The 19,978-nt window shown below is 53.1% G+C and overlaps 1 protein-coding gene across 5 annotated transcripts in view; it reads right to left on the bottom strand.

Moving 5' to 3' along the window:
• The window catches only part of ADGRD1 (adhesion G protein-coupled receptor D1), a 189,375-nt gene that overhangs the window by 8,405 nt on the left and 160,992 nt on the right, over positions 1-19,978 (bottom strand). For all 5 annotated transcript variants that reach the window (XM_024348158.3, XM_024348159.3, XM_054664742.2 and 2 more), the window contains 3 exons: positions 16,465-16,531; positions 14,000-14,066; positions 1,242-1,333 (listed from right to left, as the gene is read on the bottom strand). In XM_024348158.3, coding sequence (XP_024203926.2) covers positions 1,242-1,333; positions 14,000-14,066; positions 16,465-16,531 — 226 coding nt within the window. The remainder of the gene's footprint in view (positions 1-1,241; positions 1,334-13,999; positions 14,067-16,464; positions 16,532-19,978) is intronic.

The raw sequence follows: 19,978 nt of genomic DNA, 5'->3' as shown, positions 1-19,978 counted from the left end.
GCACGGGGCACAACCCTTGAAGGTTTCCAGGAGCTGAACAGCCCAAGGAGGCTGCAGCCTCTTGTCAAGTTAATTTATGGTGTTTGGAATTCATTACAGACTAATTCTCTCATAGATTCGCTGCTGACATATTTGCCACTTTTGCTTTCACATCAGAACAGATACGCGGTGGCTGAAGTAACATTACAGAATGTCAGCTGCCTGGTACCCACGCCCTGCTTTTCACAAAGCCCCCGAATTCCCTGCGAGGGACCGCCTCCCCAGCTTTCAGCCCTGTGGTTTGGGGGTGCTGACTGAACAGTCACACGGTCATATGAGTGAATCCCCCTCTACAGGGTCTGGCTCAGGGAGGGCACAGGTCCAGCCTGAGTCCCCATGGTCCTCCAGGCGCAGGCCTCTGTCTCAGCAGGTGGGACGGGGACTCCCCCTTGGGCCTGAACCCCTGCCGCAGCCATTCTGCCACCAGGGGGCAGAGTCGACCTCAGCCTGAAGCCAACACTAAGGATGCGAAGGCGAGCTGGGCCCCCGTGCTGCAACTGCCAAAGAATTCCTGCAACGCCAGGACTTCTGAGCTCTGGACTTTACAGTCAGCTGCGTCAGTGAGTCCCCCTTCTGCTTAGGCCAGTGCATGCTGGGATTTCTGTCACCTGCAATCGGCTGGGCCGTAAGAGATGCAGGTCAGGACACCCCCGATCGCAGTGAGTTGTGTGGCTGGAATCCCTCCCAGAGACCCCGCCCCTTTTCCAGGCGGGGCAGCCCAGAGCACGCCAGGACACTGCTCTCCCTTGCACCTTCCCTGATGTGCCAGCTGAGGGGGAACCTGTTATCATCCCGTTCTGCACGTGAGGAAGGCGAGGTGCCGAGGGGCTAAGCTCACTGAGCCCAGCAGATGGCCAGGGCAGACGTGGGACTGGCAGGGGCTTTCTGGCTCTAGAATCTTCCCCGTTGCCACCCCCCAGCTGCTCATCACCCTGGGGTGAAGAAATCCCTAGGAGAACTCCGTAGACTCCGTTCTTCTACACATGGGAGCTCTGGGGCTGGGTAAAGGCCCTGTCCCGGGTCACGAGAGCCAAGCGAGGGTGTGAAACCAGAGCTGCCCCGAGATGGCAGGGACACGGAGCAAGTGGAGGACTTTGGTGCCGGCCACAAGAGGCAGGAGTGGCTATCTCTCCTGTGACCTCAAAGCAGTCCTCTGGGGGCAGAAGGGCCGTGGCACTGCTGGCAGCCTGAGGTCAACTTACTTGAAGGCACTGGGGTCTCCATGGATCTTGTAGTTGTCGGCGCTGATCTGTGAGATGACTCTGGTCACAGCGATGAGGATGCCAATGTTGACCTGCACAAGAAGCCATGGAGGAAGGTGAGGGGGGCCTGGGCTGCACCTGCAGGAGAGCTGCATCCGCCTGGCCACTGCCCTCACCACAGGCTACCCCTGCCCAGCCAGGGCTCCTGGGACACAGGGGCGTCACTGGGACAAATCTCACCCTGTTCCGTGGGCTTTTACCAACACACACAACATGCAAGCTTGCCTCCGAGAGCTCCTGCACTGAGAAGACAGCAGAGACGAGTTCTAGTCCCAGGAACACATCCGGGCATGAGGGCAGGAGCCTGGGCCAGACCTTATCTTAGCATTGCTTCGTTAGTGTGACCCTGGGCAACTCACCCAGATCCTCGGAGCCTCAGTGCCCCAGGTGATGAGAAGGATAGTGCCCACTGTGCAAACGACTGCTCAATGTGCCAGGCCCCGGCACAGCGGCTGGCTCTCATCTCCCGCCCCGGCCCAGGCCTGCGGCTGCGTGAGCCACAGAAGCTGTGGCAGAGGGGCATCATCTCCTGCCAGCACCCCTCCTTGCTGGGAAACTGCTGGAAGGCTCCTGTTGGGACCTATGGGGCTGGGCGGGGCACTGAGGGGCCCTGGCAGAGGCTTCAGCACAACCTGCCCCTCACCTGGGCGGCTCCCTCAGTAGGAGGCTGGCGAGGCAGGCGCAGCATGGGGAAGAACCCCCTAGTGTCCTCTGGCTGCGGGGTTAGGGTGAGGGTTAGCCTTCTCCTTTGTGTCTGAAAAATTCTGAGGCCGTGTACAGAGTCAGCAAGGAGTCCAGTTCCAGGATAAAGTCCTCTGTGTGAATTCTCAGGCTCGAACTTTCAGGCAATGAACAGGGCTCTACCTCGCCGGCCTCACAGGGCAGCTGCTGTCCCCACGCCAGCCTGGGCGCGGCCAGAGCCTGGCAGTCTCTGAAGGGAGCTGCAGTCGGAGGGCAGCCACTGGGGCCCCGCACGGGATGGCCAGCCTCGCTCTCCCCTCACACGGGATGGGCCGGCCTCGCTCTTCCCCCGCACGGGATGGGCCAGCCTCGCTGTTCCACACACCTGCACCCCTCGCCTAGGTGCCCGCGCCAGGCCTTTCTGAAGCAACTGCTGAGCACGCCTCACCCTAGGGGCCTTGAAGCCACCTTCTGTGCCCAGGACTTTTCCACTGTGAGCCCTTCCCCTCCCTCCTCGTGCAGCTCCCGAGCCCATGAATCAGCAGGAGCCCTCCGCCCAGGGCTCTCTCAGCAGGAGACCGGCCCTGTCTGCACGGAGGCTTCAGACCCTCCTGGCGCTGTTCTTTGGGAGAGAGTGGTGCGTGGTGGGGCCGCCCCCTCCTGCCTAGCCCCTTAGGACACTATTGTGGCAGTGAGCACCCCAACTGTTCCCTCCTCGGCTCCTGTCTTCACTGACCACCACAACACCTGGAAGCTCAGCTCACGCCCAGCTCAGCTGACAGTCGGATGCACCTTAGTTGCCCTTATTTTCCCATCTGTAAAGTGAGGCTAATAATAGAAGTGTCCGAAGGCCAGGGAAGGGAAAAGAAGTCAACACATTAGCCACCCAGCATGGCGTCTGCACAAAGAGCATGTCCAGAAACGCTGATGCCCTCCAGCCAACCTCACTGTATAACGACGAGAAGAAAGCCACACTCAACTAGGAGCAGAAAGCGGGAGCAGCGTGGATGACAGGTCAGTGGTTTTCAAATGCAGTGATGATTCAACTAGGACAGTGACAAACGCGTGACTAATGTGCAGTTATTACTTCGAGTGGGGATTTCAATTGCAGATGGCTGATGGTCACTGATGTGTGAGTGCGGCCCGTGCCCTCGGGGCAGGCTGGCCTTGGCCATCTGCCTGGGAAGCACTTTCGTGCCTCCAGTGGTGGCTACAGCATCACACAGAGAGGGAGGTGGAGATGGAAGGTGCCCCAAGTCAAACTGCCACAGACCCTGCCTGCTCTTACTGAGATTCAGAAGTTTTTCTTGAATAAATGCTTTTAGTGTGCATGCCTTTGTTTCTAGAATTCCGAATATATTTTCAAAACAATTCTTCCAGTTCTTTCCTTGTTTTGGGAGTGGAGATTTCCCCAGGTCCTGACTCTGCCATTCTGCAACTCCTGCCCCTTTCCCTTGAGGGATTTCTATTCCGGGTACCTCACCCACTGACACAGGCCGGGGCCTTATCTGTAACAAGATGGGAAACAACCTGAACGTCCACACCCAGACAGCAGGGCGGGCCTGTCACTCACACCCAGACAGCAGGGCGGGCCTGTCACTCACACCCAGACAGCAGGGCGGGCCTGTCACTCACACCCAGACAGCAGGGCGGGCCTGTCACTCACACCCAGACAGAAGGGCGGGCCTGTCACTCACACCCAGACAGCAGGGTGGGGCTGCCGTCCACACTCAGACAGCAGGGCAGGGCTGCTGTCCACACCCACGCTATGGAACACTTTGTGGGTCTGAGACAGACTCAGGCAGCTCTTCCTCGGCGAAGAAGCCACACCCCACATACACTGAAGGCCGCCATGGGGTGGGTATGTAGTTACAATCCCCCTATCTGCACAAAACCCCGGGATACCCATGAAACCAGCATCACGGGTTGCCTGTTTGGAGGGAGGGTGGAAACCAGGGAATGCAAAAACATACATAGGCAGACACATTTATGCATAGATTCTTAAGCTTTTCCTTTAAATTTTGTGTTGCCAATTCAAAAATCAGATTCTTTAAATTTTAGTTTTAAACAATTATAAATTAAAAGGAAATAATATGAAACCCATTTCCTGTGAACGACTGAGCAGTGTCCTTGGGGTCAGGTGGAACAGAAACTCAGCCATGCAGTGTTCCAGTGATTCAGGGGATGGAGAAACCGTGAAGCCTGGGACCCATGAGAGGGATGCCTGGAGATGCTGGAGAGGATCTCGAGCAACTTGAGTGAGTGCATAGTTCCCATCAACCAACACCCCACCTGAGCTCAGGGTCCCATCACAACCAACCCAACCAACACCCCACCTGAGTTCAGAATCCCATCACAACCAACACAATCAACACCCCACCTGAGCTCAGAGTCCCATCACAACCAACACAGTCAACACCCCACCTGAGCTCAGAATCCCATCACAACCAACACAACCAACACCCCACCTGAGCTCAGAGTCCCATCACAACCAACCCAACCAACACCCCACCTGAGCTCAGAATCCCATCACAACCAACCCAATCAACACCCCACCTGAGCTCAGAATCCCATCACAACCAACACAATCAACACCCCACCTGAGCTCAGAGTCCCATCACAACCAACCCAACAAACACCCCACCTGAGCTCAGAATCCCATCACAACCAACCCAATCAACACCCCACCTGAGCTCAGAATCCCATCACAACCAACACAGTCAACACCCCACCTGAGCTCAGAGTCCCATCACAACCAACCCAACCAACACCCCACCTGAGCTCAGGGTCCCATCACAACCAACCTAACCAACACCCCACCTGAGCTCAGGGTCCCATCACAACCAACCCAACCAACACCCCACCTGAGCTCAGGGTCCCATCACAACCAACCTAACCAACACCCCACCTGAGCTCAGGGTCCCATCACAACCAACCTAACCAACACCCCACCTGAGCTCAGAGTCCCATCACAACCAACCCAACCAACACCCCACCTGAGCTCAGAATCCCATCACAACCAACACAACCAACACCCCACCTGAGCTCAGAGTCCCATCACAACCAACCCAACCAACACCCCACCTGAGCTCAGAGTCCCATCACAACCAACCCAACCAACACCCACCTGAGCTCAGGGTCCCATCACAACCAACCTAACCAACACCACCTGAGCTCAGGGTCCCATCACAACCAACTCAACCAACACCCCACCTGAGCTCAGGGTCCCATCACAACCAACCTAACCAACACCCCACCTGAGCTCAGGGTCCCATCACAACCAACCTAACCAACACCCCACCTGAGCTCAGAGTCCCATCACAACCAACCTAACCAACACCCCACCTGAGCTCAGAGTCCCATCACAACCAACACCCCACCTGAGCTCAGGGTCCCATCACAACCAACCTAACCAACATCCCACCTGAGCTCAGAGTCCCATCACAACCAACCCAACCAACACCCCACCTGAGCTCAGAATCCCATCACAACCAACACAACCAACACCCCACCTGAGCTCAGAGTCCCATCACAACCAACCCAACCAACACCCCACCTGAGCTCAGAGTCCCATCACAACCAACCCAACCAACACCCCACCTGAGCTCAGGGTCCCATCACAACCAACCTAACCAACACCCCACCTGAGCTCAGGGTCCCATCACAACCAACCTAACCAACACCCCATCTGAGCTCAGAGTCCCATCATAACCAACACCCCACCTGAGCTCAGGGTCCCATCACAACCAACCTAACCAACACCCCACCTGAGCTCAGGGTCCCATCACAACCAACCCAACCAACACGCCACCTGAGCTCAGTGTCCCATCACAACCAACCCAACCAACACCCCACCTGAGCTCAGAATCCCATCACAACCAACACAACCAACACCCCACCTGAGCTCAGAGTCCCATCACAACCAACCTAACCAACAACCCACCTGAGCTCAGAGTCCCATCACAACCAACCCAACCAACACCCCACCTGAGCTCAGAGTCCCATCACAACCAACCCAACCAACACCCCACATGAGCTCAGGGTCCCATCACAACCAACCTAACCAACACCCCATCTGAGCTCAGAGTCCCATCACAACCAACACCCCACCTGAGCTCAGGGTCCCATCACAACCAACCTAACCAACACCCCACCTGAGCTCAGGGTCCCATCACAACCAACCTAACCAACACCCCACCTGAGCTCAGAGTCCCATCACAACCAACCCAACCAACACCCCACCTGAGCTCAGAATCCCATCACAACCAACACAACCAACACCCCACCTGAGCTCAGAGTCCCATCACAACCAACCCAACCAACACCCCACCTGAGCTCAGGGTCCCATCACAACCAACCTAACCAACACCCCATCTGAGCTCAGAGTCCCATCACAACCAACACCCCACCTGAGCTCAGGGTCCCATCACAACCAACCTAACCAACACCCCACCTGAGCTCAGGGTCCCATCACAACCAACCTAACCAACACCCCACCTGAGCTCAGAGTCCCATCACAACCAACCCAACCAACACCCCACCTGAGCTCAGGGTCCCATCACAACCAACCCAACCAACACCCCACCTGAGCTCAGGGTCCCATCATAGCCAACCCAACCAACACCCCACCTGAGCTCAGGGTCCCATCATAGCCAACCCAACCAACACCCCACCTGAGCTCAGGGTCCCATCATAGCCAACCCAACCAACACCCCACCTGAGCTCAGGGTCCCATCACAACCAACCCAACCAACACCCCACCTGAGCTCAGGGTCCCATCACAACCAACCCAACCAACACCCCACCTGAGCTCAGGGTCCCATCACAACCAACACCCCACCTGAGCTCAGGGTCCCATCACAACCAACCCAACCAGCACCCCACCTGAGCTCAGGGTCCCATCACAAACAACCCAACCAACACCCCACCTAAGCTCAGGGTCCCATCACAACCAACCCAAGCAACACCCCACCTGAGCTCAGGGTCCCATCACAACCAACCCAACCAACACCCCACCTGAGCTCAGAGTCCCATCACAACCAACCTAACCAACACCCCACCTGAGCTCAGGGTCCCATCACAACCAACACCCCACCTGAGCTCAGAGTCCCATCACAACCAACCTAACCAACACCCCACCTGAGCTCAGGGTCCCATCACAACCAACACCCCACCTGAGCTCAGAGTCCCATCACAACCAACCCAACCAACACCCCACCTGAGTTCAGGGTCCCATCACAACCAACCCAACCAACACCCCACCTGAGCTCAGGGTCCCATCACAACCAACCTAACCAACACCCCATCTGAGCTCAGAGTCCCATCACAAACAACCCAACCAACACCCCACCTGAGCTCAGGGTCCCATCACAACCAACCCAACCAACACCCCACCTGAGCTCAGGGTCCCATCACAACCAACACCCCATCTGAGCTCAGGGTCCCATCACAACCAACCTAACCAACACCCCATCTGAGCTCAGGGTCCCATCACAACCAACACCCACATGAGCTCAGAGGTCTCATCATCACTCCTGCTTTGCCTCTGGAGGCTATAAAGCTTGGTTCTGCCCCGGACCTCTCAGCTGTAAAGCTGAAAGATGCACACATGACTGTTCCCAGACTTTTCTGACAAGGCCACTGAAAGGATGATCAAGTTGCAGCAAAATGTTTTGCCAACATGAAACGCTACAAGTGATTAATTTGAGATTTCAAGTCCTTTACTTTATCTTGACCGCTTTGCGTTAAGATGCACTCTAAGTGTTTCACAACAGTTAAGCTGATCACGTTATTACTTGTCAGAATTCATCATCTTTCCTTTTTCTCCAAAGATTTTGCTGGGTCTTTTTTTTTCTTTTAGCCTGGGTCAGTCTGGTTTCATTTTCCAGGCACATTTTTACCATCTTATCAGGATGATACATTTGCTGTGGCTTCCTAAGAGGAGGAGCGGCTCACCATGGCCTCCAATCCTGCATCGGTGCGGTGGGGGACTATGGCTGCGAGTGGCACAAATCTGACATTTCAGGAAAATATAATACAGAATCAGGCCTGGCCCCCCTCACTCCATTTCACTCATCCTCATCCATGCCTTGCTGTATGGTACACCCACACTCGACTACAAATCGGAAAATGCCCTGGGACTGAGGCATGTACAGTGTGAGTACCATGGATATTCCAGCAGCTAAGCATCTCCCCACTAAAGGCAGATGTCAAAGAAACAACTCACAGGCCTCGCTGCAGAAGAAAAACTGGAATGCACATGGAGGCAGTAGAACTGTAAAGCAAAGGTCTCGTGGCATCTATGAAGGCCAAGATCACGGTGATCTCTGGTGGGAGGAGGGAGGCAGGACTGCATAGGAATCCTGGTGTTCTGTTTCTTGACCTAGCTCAGGGTCACCAGAATGTTGATTTGTGAATAAACACTGAGCTGGACACCGCTATTTCACAATGAAAGGGCTATGCAGGTACATACACACACATACAAATAGCTAGTTTACACAGCAGTGGGTGCCTCAGTCTGTTTTCTGCTACTATAACAGAATACCACAGACTGGGTAATTTATAAAGAACAGAGATTTCTTACAGTTTGGGAGACTGGGAAATCCAAAGTTGAGGGGCCTGCATCTGGTAAGGGCCTTCTTGCTACACTGTCCCATAGCAGAAGTCGGAGAAGCAAGAGAGCACAGAGAGAGAGAAGGGGGCAAAACTCATCTTTTCATCAGAAACCTGCTCGTTCAATAATGAAACCACCCCCACAACAGCAGCATTAACTCATTCACGAGAGCAAAGCCCTCACGACCTAATCAGCTCCTAAAGTTCCACCTCTCCGAACCTGTCCCACTGGAAATTAAGTTACATGAACTTTGAGGGAAACATTCAAACCACAGCAGTATGTCTCTGTCTGTCTGTATCCGTATCTATGTATCAGTATCCACATGTATCTACAGGCAGTTCCTAACTTAGGAAGGTTCGAGTAACAATTTTTCACCTTTTCAGTGGTGTGAAAGCAAGACATGTCAGTACAAACTGTACTCTGCAAACCTATACAACTAGTTTTTCACGTCCAGTATTCAACTCATTTGATATTCAACATTGCATTATAAAGAGGCTTTGTGTTAGATGATTTTGCCCAACTCTAGGCTAACGTAAGAGTTCTGAGAATGTTTGAGGCAGGCTAGGCTATGATGTTCTGTAGGTTATATGTATTAAATGCATTTTCAATTTACGGTATTTTCTGCTTATGATGAGTTTATCAGGACTTAATCCCACTGTAAGTTCAGGAGCATCTGTATATATCTGTATCTATATTTATGCTTATCTGTGCCTATGCATCTATAGCAATGCATCTGTATCTATCTCTGTATTTGTATCTGTATCCATGTATCTGCCTATATCTGTATCTACATTTCTATCTGTGTATCTGTCTCTATGTATCTGTTTGCATCTATACCTCTGTATATATATCTGTAACCATATCTCTGTCTCTATATAGACACATAGCTACCCTGGCTTCTCCCCAAGGGAGACAAAGATTTTAAATCAGAGACTCCTTCTCTTCCCCAGACCTGGAGGCACTCTCCTTCTTCCCTTGGTGGGGCCAGCACAGAACAAGCCATTTTGAAGGCTCAGGCTAAAGTGCCCCTGACATCCACAGAGTCCCTGTTCTTTGGGGGAACGGGGTGTCTAGGCTCTGTGGCTTCTGGAAAATCAGGCGTTATGGGCTGAACTATGTCCCCTCAAATTCATACGCTGAAGCCCTAAGCCTCCGTACCTAAGAACAAGACCACTTAGAGACAGGTTCTTTAAAGACATAATTATGTTAAAACGAGGTCACTAGGGTGAGCTTTAATCCAATGACGGGCTTAGGCAGTCACTTATTTTAAGAGGAGATTAAGACGCAGACCTGCACAGAGGGAAAAGCATGTGAGGACACAGGGAAAAGACGGTTATCTACAAGCTAAGGAGAGAGGCCTCGGGAGAACCAACCCTGGCGACACCTCGATCTTGGACTTCTGGCTTCCAAAACTGTGAGAAAATAAATTTGTTTAAGCTGTGCAGCCTGTGGTCCCGTGTTCCAGCAGCCCTACAGACTAAGACACCAGGGAATGCCGGGCCTACGGCCATGTTCGCATTTTGTGTAACTAGAATCACCGAGTGAATGAAAAGCCATTTCCCTGCCTTATAGCCGAGAACAATTCAAGAACGGGCGGCGGGCAGTGTGTGTGTTACAGCTGAGAACAATTCGAGAACGGGCAGTGGGCAGTGTGTGTGTTTGGCTGTAGGTGCCTAGTGCGGGGTGTTACGGGAAGTGGCTAGGCTCTGCCCTTTTCTCCTCAACCCTAGGCCCAGCAGGCCCCACAGTGACCCTTTACTGTCTCCCAAATTCTTGCCTTTTCAGGATGAACCTTGCCAGGACACAGGGAAACTGCATGTTCTAATGTAAACACACAGCTTCCTAAAAGTTTTTAATTTTCCAATTACGCAGGCAATACATGGGTGTTTTTAGGTGCATATAATCTTGAAACACATACTCCCCAAACCCAAACCTCTCCTTAGGGAACCATTATTTTGTGTGCATCTGTCCGGGCATTTTCTTATTCAGTTATATGTTCACATGTGGGTGTGTACCCATATAGAGCTTTTAACTTTTTTAACAAATGGGGTCATGCTATACTTGTTATCCCAAAACCTGCTTTCTTCATCTGGAAATAAGGCTGAGGACTTGTGGGTAAATGAGGAATTGGCCCAGATGGCACAAACCCTGGGATCCTCTGAAGACGTGAGAGGGACAAGACCCCCAACTCCCCTCCACGGCACTCCCCGCAGGGGTCGGCTGGAACCTCCACGGCACCCCCTGGCCCAGAGGTTGATATGCCTTCTGCCAAGAGCCAGTTCGTATTTTTGGCTTTGCAGGCCACGCAGTCTTTGTTGCAACTATTCGGCTCAGCTGTTTTAGCCTGAAAGCAGCCACAGACAATGTGCAAATCAATGGACGTGGCTGTGTGCCAAGAAAACTCGATCTACAAAAGCAGGTAGTGGGCCACACTGCTGCAGTTTGCTGGCCTCTGCACTTGAACCTGGAATCTTTTTTTTTTTTTTTTTTTTTTTGAGACGGAGTCTCACTCTGTCGCCCAGGCTGGAGTGCAGTGGCGCGATCTCGGCTCACTGCAAGATCCGCCTCCCAGGTTCATGCCATTCTCCTGCCTCAGCCTCCCGAGTAGCTGGGACTACAGGCACCCGCCACCATGCCCAGCTAATTTTTTTGTATTTTTAGTAGAGGCGGGGTTTCACTGTGTTAGCCAGGATGGTCTCGATCTCCTGACCTCATGATCCACCCACCCTGGCCTCCCAAAGTGCTGGGATTACAGGCATGAGCCACTGCACCCAGCCTGAACCTGGAATCTTTTAAGGCTGCCCCATTCAGCTCTTGCCACCCTTCCAATCTGCCTGTTGCTACCAATGTCCCAGGAGGGCATGAGGACCTCAAGCCAGCTGTGCTGAGAATCATCTGGAAGATTCTAAAGGCCAAGAAGCCGAAACTTCAGGAGGTGGAGCTCAGGCAGGAATACTCTTAAAGCTTCCCGGGGCTGGGAGCAGTGGCTCACGCCTGCAGTCCCAGCACTTTGGGAGGCCGAGGCGGGTGGATCACCTGAGGTCAGGAGTTTGAGACCAGCCTGGCCAACATGGTGAAACCCTGTTTCTACTAAAAATACAAAAATTAGCTGGGCGTGGTGGCACCTGCCTGTAGTCCCAGCTGAGGCAAGAGAATTGCTTGAACCTGGGAAGCAGAGGTTGCAGTAAGCCAAGATTGTGCCACTGCACTCCAGCCTGGGCGACAGAGCGAAGACTGTCGCAAAAAAAAAAAAAAAAAAAAAAAAAAAAAAAAAAACTCCCCAGGTAATTCAATTATGTAATGAGTTTGAGGGCTCATTCTGTCCTCCAGGAATGATGGCCACTGACAACAAGGAGTGGGGTAGGGGGTGGGGCCCTGAAGGTAATGTCCCCTCAGGAATGACAAAAGGTACTCTAGTGAAGCTGGGAGACACATGGGTGCTGGGTTCCTGGCGCTGGGCCCCACGCCGTGTGGGTGGTGAAGGAGCCAGGCAGAGCCACCTCGGAACCCCAGCTGTCACTGACCGCGGTCAGACACGAAAGCCAGATGACCAGGACAGTGTCTGACACAGGGGCCTGTTCTGCCCAGGCCCTGCGGTTCTAGAGGGTTTAAGTCAGTAGAGAGAAAGGGAGAACAAGGAACAGGAGAGTCTTGAATACAACTTACCCTTCCCACCCTCTGTCACTAAACGTCCTTTAAACCCCCTCCCAACTGGCCATGCTCCAGCCAGGAGTTTGATGACTGGAGTCCGCTCTGAAAGCGTTTTTGCATTTTGGTTGACAAAATGAATGGTCCTCCCAGACCCCCAGGGAGCGCGGAGACCTCTCACTGAAGCCTCTGACACTCTTTAAAGGGTAGAGTCGGTAAAGCGATGGCAGGTGATCCTCACGCAGCCCCGGGGAGGCGCTGCGGCCCCCAGACCCTAAGAGCTCAACCGCGCAGCCCCAAAGGCGTCCCCTCTGCAGCGGACAGTGATTCCACTTGAAGAAAAACCAGCCCTGCTCGGAACTCTGTAGACGCTGTGAGGGAGGCTCTGATGCCACAAGCCTTTCCCTTGCGACCTCCTCTGCTTGCATAAACATTCCTGCCCTCGGCTCGTGGCGCCCCGCCCAACACCCCTGGGCCCCTGACGCCCCTCAGTCCAGGGAGCTGCTCCAGTTCACTGCGGGGCCCTGACCCAACCTGCAGACGGGAAGCCTGGGCCAGGACGCGCAGCCCGGGCCCAACCAGCCAGGGCCCTCAGAGACAGGCACGTGGAAGTACAGAAGGGAAAGCACAGACTCTGCTGAGGTCACACCCTCTGATCACGACCCCACCAGGCCAGCAGCCCCTGGTGTCCATCGGTGCTAACTGCACAAAGAAATCATGTGAGGCAGCCCTGACCAATCATTCAACTCCATCCCATTTCCCTGATTGGTTCTGGGACGGACACATGACTCACCACAGCCAATGAGAACCAGCCTGGGAGTTGGCGATGGGAGTGCTGGGAAAAAGCCTCCGTTTCCATCGGGGAGGCAGAGAAGATGAGGGACGAGCCTCATGCCAGCGCAGGTGCAGGAGCCCTGGGCCCAGCCTCCCCACAGATGGTCCTGACTCAGGAACCCGTAAATCCCCATTCGTGTTTAAACTCTGAGTTGGGGCCAGGCACAGTGGCTCACGCCTGTAATCCCAGCACTTTGGGAGACAGAGGAGGGCAGATCACCTGAGGTCAGGAGTTCGAGACCAGCCTGGCCAACACGGTGAAACCCCGTCTCTACTAAAAATACAAAATTAGCTGGGTGTGGTGGCGCATGGCTGTAATCCCAGCTACTTGGGAGGGTGAAGCAGGAGAATCGCCTGAACCCAGGAGGCAGAGGTTGCAGTGAGATCGCACCACTGCACTCCAGCCTGGGAGACAAAGTGAGGCTACGTCTCAAAAAAACAATAACAAAAACAACAACAAAAAACTCTGAGTTGGGTTTTCTGTCACTTGCAAACCACTGTAACTGTAACTGTTATGTGTGGTTCCCAGGAGGCTTCTGCTGAGATTCCCCTCTGCAGCCTTGGAGTCCTGGTGACTCCTGAGCAAGGAGCTAGCCGGTGGGTGAGAAGGCACCGGAGGATGGGGAAGGACGAGCCCGCGCCTGTGCTGTTCTCAGGGCTATGTGCCTGCACCTGCCGCCTCGGCTGGAAGAGCCCTGGGGCCTTGAGTGGACCCGCCTGGAAAGCACCGCCTTCCTGAGCATTCCGGGAAATAAGACCCTCAGTCACTGGCCCAGAGGAGCCCTAGCGAGGAGTGACCGAGGAACGACGCTGCATCTTTCAGAAGCTCCTCAGGGAGCCCCGCACCATCTCCAGAGCCCCGCACCCTCTCCTCCTGCCCCTCCCCAGCCCCGCTCTGCGCCCACAAGGGCAGGAAACGTACCACGATGACAAACAGGGCAGGGGCTACAAAGGCCCAGATGGCGCCACTCGCCAACGACAGCCAGCAACTGCGGAGGGAAGCAGAGCCGTTACTTCAACAACCTCGTTCCACCTGCCAGCGTACCTTCATCCAAAAGTAGTTGCTAAGGTGATGTCTTTCTCAGCTTACAGGGTCCACCTGGGGCAGTCATACAACATTCCTAATCCCTGCAAATGTATTTTTATCCATGATGATCCCACGTCTCATTCTTGGAAAGGATTTTCCAGGTTTGAAGACCAGGACAGCAACCTCTGGAGAGTTTAGCCAAAATCCAAAATAGATCTTAATTTCATTAGGAAATAAACCTTTGCTGGGGACTGGCTTTCCTGCAGAGCACTTCAAGTATGACCCAATAGGGGCCTTCTGTGAGGGATTCCCATCCTGATGAGTCGTCAGCGATGCAGCACCTGACCATTCCCATATGCCCAAAGCTTGAGGTCAGTTCCCCTCTCTCAGTGCCCTCCAACTGAGAGGAAAGGTTCCAGAGGGTCCTAGTGATTGCTCTGATGTCCTGAGAGGAGGGTCCAGTTTGAGGATCTGGCCTCTGAGAAGTGACCCCCAGAACTCAGGCAAAAAAAAAGCCAGCTCCTCCACAATTTCATCTCCAGAGCCTACAGCACTGTCAAGAGCCGAAGAGTCCCTAGGACCTCTCATCTTCTTGACTCCTGGACACTGTTGCCCAAGGACCTGGAGTGCCTTTAATTGGATCTGGGCAGGTGCGTGGCGCAGTCCTCACTAGCACCCAATGTGGTGTCTCCCCGGGGCTGGCTTATTTCTTCCCTCCGTGACTGCTCACTGAGCAGCAGGTCTGCCCCACAGCACAACAAACTCCATCATCTCATTTAATCCTATGCTGCCCCTGAGGTGGGCGCTATGATCACTCCAATCCTGCAGATGAGGAATCTGAGCCCTAAATAGCTCAGGTGACTTCAGAGATCACTGTCAGCACACTGCCTCCCTGCCCCCATTCCTCCCCAAAGCCTCCTGGACCAGGAGACGGCAAATGCCCCAAAACAAGAGACAGCACCTGCAAGAGGCTTATTCATGGCTGCACACCCAGAGCACGGAGAGGAGAAACCTCTCATCTGAGGATGCACTGTTTAAAAGGAAAATGCACTGCAAGTCTGAATGGTACCTCTGCAAAGGTGCGATTCAAACCAGGCTCTCCGGAGAGTGGGATGCTTCTGCAAAGAGAGACATTGTGCTTTCCAGCATTTCATGCAGAATTTTAAGTCAACAAGGGGCTTCTGATAGATACTCTATCCTGTTCAGAAACCCGGTGAGCTTCCTGAACCTGGCTGGTGCTGCCTGGCTTTCGGGCAAGAGTGTGGGAAAAGGCTTATATTAGAGTCAGACCCTGGGACTCAGAACTGTGAGTGAGTCCAGCATCCCCAAGCTCCAGATGGGATAAAAGGGAACAAATGCCATTAAGCTGTGTTTGAAGAGAACATTCTTCTTCTAATTAGTCCCTCAACTTCTAACAGCATCCAGAATGAAAGGAAGGCCAGAACAGTGGTCTGCATAACCACGCTTGTTTCACTGTGCGCTCAGACACTGCCTTCTACAAATGCTTCGCCTTCAGGGAACCTGCACCAACGTGGAAAAGGCTGGATTTCTCCCAGTTTCACTATTCGTCTGTACTATTATCTCATTCTGAAGCTGTGAAAATGCTCAACTTCCTTTCTGTTTGTAAGCACCGTCAATATTTATTTTCCATGTTTTCACTCAGTGGTTTCTCAGCGTGGCTAGAACAGGTAGCAGCTTCCAAGAGACATTTGAGTGAAAGCTCTTGTAAGGGAAGAAAATCATCTTTCTGGAACGTGAACAGCTGATCTGGTCCCTCAGCACCATCCCATCCTCTTCCTGACACAACTGTGGACCCATGAGCTGCATTTCAAGTGGCAACAGGAGATACTGGACATCATAAGGTCCATCCCCTACTACCCAAGCAATGGGACCCTCAAGACCACCTGCCTGGTGCACAGCAGGCCCCACTTACTCCAACATGCACGTACCTGCTCCCTGTGAGTTACTGGGCACACGGTCTGCACAGTGCGCTTGCTGACCACCCCAAGAAAGGGTGAAAGGGTCACAATTTAGCCTCTGTGGATGACCAGAACTGTGTCTGAGAAGACCACGAGGGTGAAACATTTCCAAGCAGAAACTCCTAGCAGGCCCCCTGCTATTCCTGGAGGTGCTCTGTGGTCTTTGTTGCTAGTTCCGAGGCCCCAAAACGTCCAGAGCACAGCTGGGTTGTTTCTCCCTCTCCCTGGACCACGACTTTCTCACTGGCTGGGCCTGTGGGAGCCAGCTTTGTACAGCACCGCTGCACCCAGAAGAGCACAGGAAGGCAAGAGCCATGGGGCTCTCGCCACAAGCTGTTCCATGGAACGCCTGCCAAAAGCAAGGCAGAGCCCTGCACTTACTTGTTGCTTGTTCCGTAACTGTCCATGGCAAATGACAGTGAAATGATGCAGATCAGAAGAGGAAAACCTGCAGAAGATAGGAGAATATCATGTTCACTTGCTCCAGTTTTCTTCCCTCCCTCCCACCTCCCCCCTCCCTCCCTTCCTTTCTTCATTCCTTGTACACCTCATACATGTATACAGAGAGGGAACTATGTGCTAATTGTTGGGACACAGAACAGCCCCTATCCTCAAAGAACTTTTAGTCTAAACAAAGGAATAACACACACACATTCATACTCACATGTTCACACTTATGTACTAGACAAGAAAGTGTATGAGTCTTCATCAAAACAAACCATGTGGGTGAGATGTGGCATTGTGACTGGCAGGAAGGTAAGCTCAGCTTGGTCTATCTAGACCTGTGGTTCTCAACCAGGGCCAAGGTGGCCCAAAAGAGACAACTGGCAATGGCTTAAGTCATCTAGGGTTGTCATAACGGGATGGAATCAGGCAGGCAGAGGCCAGGGCTTCTGTTAAACACCCTACAAATGCACAAGACTGCCCCACAAGAGTCACCCAGCCCAAGTATCCATAGTGTTGGTTGAGAAGCCCTGTTTTAGAGCGGCGGTGGGAAGGTGTGAGATCAGCTGAGGGGATATCGGACATGGGTGACTTTGCCATGCACACGGTCCACATTCTTACAGTATTTGAGCCCATAATTTCCTTAGGGAACCTATCACACTCCATCTTTCCATGAGGTCCAGGTGGGCTGGTTCCTTCCTGGCTCTGAGGCATGTGACCCAGGACTGGCTGACTGGAACATCAAATCCCCCAGCCACAGCTATTGGTTCAAAGATGGGCATGTGACCCTGGCTGGCCCAATGAGACTCAATCAAGGGCTTTCTTCGAAACTGCTGAGAAGAAACTCTCTTTTCTACGGAGCCCCTAAGAGGATAAGGATGTCAGTGAGCTTGGGGTCCAGGCAGCCATTTTGGCACCACAAGAGATCAGATCTGAGAGACGGAAAAAGAAAACAAAATCCTGATTATATTCCTTAAGCTCATGGATCAAGCCATATCTGAAGTCCAGCATCTTGGAACTTTTTTGTTATATGAGCCATCACATTCCCTTTTTGCCTTAGCCAGTTCAAGTTGGATTTCTATTACTTGAAACTGAGTGTGACAAATTAAATGTGTTTAATATTTGACAAAGCCAAGTGAGACTTTGGGGGAGGTGATAGAAGGGAGGCCCACGAATGAGGTAGAAAGCATCTGGATCACAGCAGTCCTCAGAGCTTCGTCATTCTGCAACGAAAACACTCTATGGCCACACTACTTGTAGGAATTGACCTAACCCAAATCTGAACTGGCCTCTACTTTCACTTTTAAAGTGCAGAGGTTTTGTATGCTAATGTGTCTTATGACTCTCCAAAAGGAAGGTCGCATTGCAACACTCCTCAAGCTCAGCCATCCACGGAATTTGTCTGGAAACATGGCTCTGCTTCCACACGCACGTGTGAGCTTTGAAACAGATCCTGCACGAATGGGAGCCTGTTTCTGAAAAGAATACACTTCTGGTTACTCAGAAAGTGGGGCATCATCCACGGGGCCTGCTCTGGTGCAGCCACCCTGAGCACAGCAGCCTCTGTCCTCTGCTCCCTCTGCAGGGAAGGATGGGAGAGAGATGAGAGACTGCAAAGGACCAGCTCCTTACTCCACCCCTGAACCTTTTCCCCAGGAGGATGCTCAAGAGACGCAGCTCCTGGCACATCTCGGATCCCTGGGATAGCAGGGTGGGGGATGGAAGTGCACGAAGAGCATGCGGCTCTCTGCCTCAGTAGCTGAAGTCACACAGGTTCTGGGAGATTTCTGCTCCAGAGGAAGAAGGAGGAGGGAAGGTGGCTCCTGGCACCCACCCGAGTGCCTCCAGGCCGCAGCCCTCCAGTGCCCTCTGGGGGCAGAGTACACGCCGTGCCTGCCCTTCCAAACGTCAGGGTTTGGGTTTCAAGTTAATTACCCTGGAAAGACATTTCCTGGACAGTCTTGTCTCTGAAATACTTGGTTTTAAATGTCAAAAGGATTGAAATGCATTACAGAATGTCTGGGCAATAAAGTTGTCCAGAAGGAGACCAGGCAGCCTCTGTGGAAGAGGTGCACAGTTGGGGCCCAGCAGTGACCGTGGGCCTTTGTCATCCTGTCACTTTGAGTTTCCCTATGTGAGCTCCTCTGCCATTTCTTCCCCTGCATCTACCGCTGTGTCCAGCAGAGGCCAAGCCATGGGCAAGGACAAAGGGTCTGAGAACAGGGTGGGGCCCACTGTCTGCTTTCTCCAAAATGAGCTGCAGGAGCTATGAAGTCTGGGTGAGTGAGTTTGTGGGGCTTTTTAAGACGAAAACATTCCTAAGTGGGAGGATAAGGAGAGGGGCAGTAAGACGGAGAAGACAGTGAGTGGGAAGAGCGTGGGCTTTGGGGCCAGAAGACACCTCGTTCTATTCCTGGGGCTGCCCGGGACCAGCTGTGCATCTACAAGGAACCAGCCGAAATTCTGTGCTCAGACTGGGGGAACGTAATGAGTTGCCTTCCTCATTAGGATGTGAGGATGACATGAGCTGTCTATGAATGATGAGCCCCTCGATGATGAAGCTGATCTTGCAATAATCTCTATCATCAACCAGCTCAGACCTCACCCCTTTCCCACCACTGCTGTCATCTGAAACTCTCACACGGTAACCTGGGCAGACCTGGAACATGCTTCTGCGGACAATGTGAAGTCCCTCTGGCCCTGTCATCAGAGACATTTACTTTGGGTGCTCCTCTTTGCAACACGGTGACCTTCAGAGGGACCAGACCGGTGCTGTCCTTGGCATCTGCCCCCTAAGATTGAGGGGCAGGTGAGGAGCATGGGTTATGAGAGATTAACCAAGGTGGGTGAAGCGAAGGCCTGGGAGGATGGGCGCATGGGCAAGGGGTCTCGACAGATGGGGTGGAGGGAGACAATACCAGGGAACTGTGGAAGTCACTGGTGCCACCTATTTCCAGATGCCCCACACGCGGGCACAGGGGAGGTCCGCACCCCTGCCCCTCGGGGCTCTTGAGGCCACGGGGCTGGTTCTGGGCACTGAGTTGTGTACAGAAGGGACACGTGTCTTATGGGCTGAGCACATGATTTCCAGTGCAGTGTCCTCTCTGACCCCTTCCCTCACACAGCAACGGCTCGAGGCGGTGCCTTCTCCGTCAGCCTGGGCTCTTCACTGTCCACCACCACGGGCCACCATGGACATGTAGCGTGCATAGGAAAATGACGTTTGTTCTTTAAAACCAAAGAGGGATGGAAGCTGTTTGTTATTGCAGCCTTGCCCGCCTACCCTGACGGATCCCCCTCCTGTGATCATGGCATTACACAATCTCCCTGGAATGAAAGTGCAGCTTCAGAGAAAGGCGGGGCCTAGAACTAAGATTAAGTTTTGTCCCTAGAGGAACAGGAGCTCACAAAAGAAACTAAGTTGCAATAAAGAAAAATAAAACGAGTTACG

This window comes from Pan troglodytes, chromosome 10 (genome assembly GCF_028858775.2).
Source record: "Pan troglodytes isolate AG18354 chromosome 10, NHGRI_mPanTro3-v2.0_pri, whole genome shotgun sequence".
NCBI lineage: Eukaryota > Metazoa > Chordata > Mammalia > Primates > Hominidae > Pan > Pan troglodytes.
This window is presented reverse-complemented; position numbering and strand designations above follow the sequence as displayed.